The sequence below is a fragment of the Monoraphidium neglectum genome, assembly GCF_000611645.1.
Source record: "Monoraphidium neglectum strain SAG 48.87 unplaced genomic scaffold scaffold02299, whole genome shotgun sequence".
NCBI classification, from domain to species: domain Eukaryota; kingdom Viridiplantae; phylum Chlorophyta; class Chlorophyceae; order Sphaeropleales; family Selenastraceae; genus Monoraphidium; species Monoraphidium neglectum.
In genome coordinates this window covers 1-5,638 of record NW_014011329.1, presented here as the reverse complement: position 1 = coordinate 5,638, position 5,638 = coordinate 1, and the positions used below count along the sequence as shown (strand labels likewise).

At 65.6% G+C, this 5,638-nt stretch overlaps 1 protein-coding gene across 1 annotated transcript; it reads right to left on the bottom strand.

The window, feature by feature from the left end:
- Nucleotides 1-389: 389 nt before the first annotated feature.
- MNEG_10400 (phospholipid-translocating ATPase) lies at nt 390-5,301 on the bottom strand (the record flags this gene model as incomplete). Its single annotated transcript, XM_014041127.1, has 14 exons — nt 390-461; nt 764-838; nt 1,095-1,261; nt 1,516-1,711; nt 1,877-1,919; nt 2,118-2,185; nt 2,511-2,720; nt 2,955-3,215; nt 3,483-3,575; nt 3,951-4,037; nt 4,306-4,404; nt 4,637-4,729; nt 4,958-5,057; nt 5,264-5,301. 14 exons carry the CDS (start codon nt 5,299-5,301, stop codon nt 390-392), a joined length of 1,602 nt encoding a protein of 533 aa, XP_013896581.1.
- Between the last annotated feature and the right edge of the window lie 337 nt (nt 5,302-5,638).

The following is a 5,638-nucleotide window of genomic DNA, read 5'->3' as shown; positions in this document are numbered from 1 at the left end:
CCGCCGGCGCCGCCAGGTGGCGCCGCCGACGCTCCGAGGCTCCAGATCTCGGACGGGCCGCGGCCAGATCTGAGATCATCCTCACGCACCCGCAGGACGGCCATGCCGGGGTTCAGCAGGCGGCAGGTGTGGGCGATCGAGATCGCTGTCTCCATCTTGTCACCTGCGTTCGAATGGGTGGAAAGATTGACAACAGCTATCTGACAAAGCGTGGCGAGGTGCGTTCGCGTCGAACGGCCCCTTGAAGCCAGCCGGCCTGGTCAGCTTGCGGGCGCAGTGGCCCCTCGTAAACCTCCAGCCCCCAAGCACAGCCGCTGCCCCACCCCACGCCTCACTAGTGCCGACTCGTTCGCCCCGACGCCCGGCAGACACAGAAATCTGTCGCGTTTTTACTCACCCGTGAGTACCCAGACCTTGATGCCTGCTGCCTTGAGCCCAGCTATGGCCTCCGGGACCCCGTCCTGTGATTGTGCACGTTGGTGGCACCCAGTGAGCGGTGGACCAAAAGCACAGGCCACCAATCCAGGGGAGCACGGACCGCCTTAAGGTCCAAGTGCCCGGCGTGGCGGAAAACGCAGGACGCCAGCTGCGGCGCCACGGCGCGCGCATATGAACCGAGGGGGCGGGGACAACCTGGCCCGCGTTGGAATTCTGATACCCCTGCTTTGACTTTGCATTTGACCTGACAAGAGCCAAGACTTGTATTTCTGCTTGGTACATGAGATGGTGATTTGAGTATTTCCTTAGGGCGCGCCTCACCCACCTGCAGCTTGTCCTCGACCGCCGTGGCCCCCATCAAGGTCAGCCCCCGCTCGATGCGCTCGCAGCACGCGGCCACCTGCGTCGTGATGCAAATGCAAGTAGCAGACATGTGAGCTCATCGGTCAATGCGGACGGCCCGATCACAGGCATGCCACGCCCACCTGCGGCCACTTGCAGCTCTGGCGCGGCACTGCCGACGGGTTGGCAAGATGGCTGCGCGACGCGAAGCCCAGCATGCTCGATCTCAGCCGTGTGAGCGCGCGCGTGCGCAGGCACGCGCACTCTCTCACACTCACACACACACGCACGTGTGTGTGCGCGCGCTCGCACACCTTCGCATCCCGCCCCTCCAAGCTGGCGCAGGCCTCCTTGTACTCGACCGCCCACTTGGCGTAGTCATCGTTACTGATGGCCTTTGACGCCACCACCAGGGTGCGGAACCCGGCGCCGCTCATGGTGTCCAGGTGCGACGACGTGGCGGGCAGCAGCTGCTGGGCGGCTGCGGCTCAGAGGGTGATTTCATTGCAGTGGGGACAGGGGTGCAAGGTTAGGGGTGCAGCAGGGGGGACAGGGGAGGGGGTGCCGTGAAGATTGGTGCTGTTGACATGTGCGGGGTGCCATGACGAGTCCGTGGCGGCAGTCGCAGATGGGGCAGCAGGCTGTGACGCGGTCTATCATTGCGACCTTGCAAACTTGCACGCATCCTTCTGTCCAACACTCTGGAAAATGTGTCTTGACCCTCTGGCCGCTCACGTGCGAGTCTCTCCAGCACCACGTTGTCCGCGCCCTTGCACAGCAGCACCACCTCCCCTTCCCCGCGCCCGCCGCCACCGCCGCCGCCGTCGCCGGCGACTTTGCCGGCGCCTTTGCCGCCGCCCGGCCGCCGCACGACGACGCTCATGCGCTTTCGGTCCGACGAAAACTCCAGGACTGACAGAAGCTCGAATCGCTGACGCCGTGTGACGTCATCGAGTTCGGGGCAGCGGCGGCAGCATGCGAGAAGTGAGATTACTGGAAGCTTTTTGATGCGAAAAAGTGCATGCAAGCAGAGGCAGGGGAGCAGGGCAGCGACGGCGCTGGAAATAGTATAAGAAGTATGTACTCGCGCCCACACCTGCAGCTCCCCGGCCATCTCCACCTCCACGTGTGAAGCAGACCTGCAGGTAGCGCATGGGGTGAAAGGTGGGCGCAGTGCAAAAGCACGTGAGCGACACAGCCAAAAAGCATGCTCATCACCCGTCACTTCAGCTGGCCCCTGGACAACCCCAGGGGCCGACAGAGCGCCCGAGTCGCGCCGCCCTTCGCGCATCGCAGCAGGCACTGTGTGCCACAGCCCGTGCTTTTGGCCAGCCAACCTGGCCACGAGCTTGACCCCCAGGTAGGCTGCGGCCGCCACCAGCGCCTCCTCATCGGGGGAGGCCGCCTGGAGGGGGTTTAGGTTTTCGGGGTTGAGATCAGTTGGGGCAGTGACGTCAGGGAGATCAGGGGCTGCCTGGGGTGGGGTGCGGCGTCTCAGGCGCGAGCGCCTATTGGGACCGGGCGTAGGGAGGCAGCGCGACGTGGGTGGAAGCTTCGGCCCGAGCGCTGAGGCCCGGCGAGCCGGCCCTCTTCTTGTGGGTGGGACCTGATCCAGCACGCCTGATCCATGATCAGGTTGCTTTGGTGACAAAACTGCACGGTGATCCGGGCCCACAGGGCTTCCGACGTACGACAAGAGCGAGCCCAAAACCGCCACGTCCCTCCCGCACCTGATACAACAGGGTGCCGTCATCAGTCGCCGTCGGCACCACCGTGTTGCACAGCGCCAGAGCCAGCAGAAAGTCCGCCGCCGCACCGCCGCCGCCGCCGCCACCGCCAGCTGCCCCCGCGAATGCCGCCGCCGCGGCGCCGTCGGGCGCGGCCTTGCGGCGGGCGGCCTCAGCTGCGACCGCCGCCCGCAGCCGTGTGTCCAGAGACACCTGCGGCGGCGACAGGTGACGTCATACCAGGGGCTCAATCAGGTGAAGCGCGGGACCATGTGGTCCGCAAGGGCTTGAGGCAGATGACCTGTAACCCAGGTGTTACGTCATGCGGAGCGCCAACACCAGACGATCCGCGTGCACCCAGCATCACAGCTGCGCCCAGGGCGCACAAACCACCCGCACAAGCGTATTGCAACGAGCGTACGTGCATCGGAGGATTCGCGGCCTTACCGTGTGCGGCGTGTTGTTGGGCACGTCGGCGATGCTGCCCTGCGCCGCCATGTACTCCGCCGCGCCCCCCACCCGCGCCGGCGCCCCCGCCCTCGCGGTCCCCCCGGCCCGCGCCCCGTTCGTGACGCCCGCCGCTGCGAATCCGGTGGCGGCCGCGGTGGCGGGCGTGTGGCCGTACAGTGTGCCGGCTATGGAGGCGAGGACGAAGCCCATCACGTTCTGGGTGAGGGTGCCCGTCTTGTCTGAGAGCACGTACTCCACCTGTCGACAGATTCGAATCATTCGCATGGTTGCAGAAGTGGCATGTACAAGTTGATGGGGCGAACGGCTGCAAAATCGTGAGGCGCGACCAGCATGTTGTCAAGGTTGCAAGGTGTTGGGTTCATGTCCAAGGGGGCATGCAACTGCACGGCTGCATCCGCCGCTGCCCCAAGAACCAAGCCGCGATAGACTGGTGAGTTTGCTCCGCTCAACCCTGCAATGGAGGAGGGGCCCATGGGGTCTGCCCCCCCAGCCGGCGCCGCGCACCTGCCCCAGCTCCTCGTTAAGCGTGGTGGTGCGGCTGGTGAAGGGCACGTCCTCCGCCGCCCAGTACATGGCACGGTCCCGGTCATACAGCAGCTGGAGGGGCGCGGGCGTGGTGCCGTCGTGCATCAGGAACAAGCTGGCAGATCGCTGTGTGCAGCTGTGCGGGAAGCCCTATTTACACCTTGCGACGGCGTTGATGACACGGCAGCTGGGCGGCCCCGTTGCTGGTATGCTCCCTCGCCCCCGGCGCATCCACAACGTCTGACCAAGCGGCGCTCAATAAACAGCATGCCAGGCGCCCCTGCGCCGCCACGCGGCGCGCCCGGCCGCACTGCAGGCGCTACCAGAGCTGCGCGCGTGTCCCAGACAGTGATGGCCGGCCCTCTTGGCCCCGAGCCACCTTGCACTGCGCGGCCATCCCCCCCCCTCTCCTTGCACTGCACGGCGAGCCCCCTAAAACCGCCCCACCTTGCACTGCGCGACCTTCACTGTCTCCAGCGTCACATAGAGGCTAATGGGCACCGCCTGGGCCATCAGGATCAGGAAACGCACCATCTGCCGGAAGACGGAGGGCCAGGAACGAATAACGATCATGGGTGTGAGCGGCAGGAAGCCGATCGGTCACGATTGCAAGCACGAGCGCCCCAAGGGCATCTGGAACAGCTGGTGGGGCGCATCGAGGCGGGGCTGGCTGGCGGCCTCATTGCTCAATTGACCTGGTTTGGCGGTGGCGGGCTCGTATGTCAGAGAGATGGCCCCTAAAGATGGATCAAGTGCAGGGCCCTCGAGCTGTCACCCGGCATGCCTGCCTGCTCAGCCCCACCTGCACGAGGAAGCCGGCAATCCCTGGGGACAGCTCGGGCCAGCTGTTTTCGTGCTGAAGGTACCAGTCGCGCCCCGGGTTGTGCCTCGCCTCCCACGCCTGGGGCGGGCGGGCCGGCGGCCGGCGGCAAGGCGGATGCAACAAGGGGGATGGTGGCTGAGGGGCCCCGGCAGGGCTCGATTTGATGCTACTCAGTGACTGCTGCATCTCCATTGGTTGGATGCCCTACTGCACAGCTGGAACACAGAGCGGTGCCCCTCTTACACTTACGTTGGCTACAAGTGATCCCCTCCACACAAGTCGTCTACATACACAACCCAGTGGTGCGCACCTGGTTTGCGACGGCCATGATGAAGGCCAGGGCCCCCAGTGTCGCGAGGGTGGCCACCACCACGCCATTCATGGAGCGCTCCAGCCGGGTCACCTGGGGGTTTGGGCGGTTTGCAGGCAGGTCATCTTGAAACAATACAGGATTACAAGACAGCGCTGTGCTTTTGCGGCCGGGGTGACCCAGACCTGGAGCTTTGGCTGTAACGAGGCCGCCGCCACTTCGGAGCAGCTTAATCTGAGGCGCCACCCCTAGCCGGCCCCTGAGGGGTCGTGCCTGACGTGGCCCCAGGCCCATCACAGGCAGCCGAAGCCTCCGCCGCACCTTGCGCGGCGCGGGCAGCATGTTCCTCACGACCTTGGTGTCCGGCCCCGTGAACACCACCGCGCCGATCACCCAGTCCGTCTTGCGCAGCTTGCTGCCCCTGCGTTTTGCGACGGCGGCGGCGGCGGCGCAGACGCGTCGACAAGCGAATCGGCCAGCCGGCGCCGGCCGGGGCGCAGGGCACAGGCATGAGCAGCAGGCGGCAGCTCGCCTTGCATGGCGCAGCCTCGGTTTGCAGTGCACTATGGGTGTGCGCGCACTCAGGCCGATGCAGCTGCCGTGCAGCTGCTGCACCATGCATGCCACCTTCCTGTCGCTTCTGGGTCCCCCAGCCAGGCTGCCATCAGCATTTGCCCATTTCATCACCTGAGCAGCAAATTATTTGCGTCCAGGGGGTCCCTGGCCACTAGGCCCACCTAAAAAGATCCAGATGTTTGCATTCGACAGGGCAGGGGTGCAATTGAGTGATGCCATAGGATATGCTGAAAGCCAGGCGCGGCCGCGGGGGCGGCGGGGTGCACAGCGGCCCCATTTCCGGCAGAGCAAAGGTTGAACAGGGATCCTTTAGACCCTTCTGCCCGTGCGTGCGTATGTGCTCCTCGTGAAAGCCCCACCTGGTGTCCCCACGCGCCGCCGCCGAGCGGCTCCGCCCTGCCGCCCTCGCCGCCGCCGCCGCCGCCC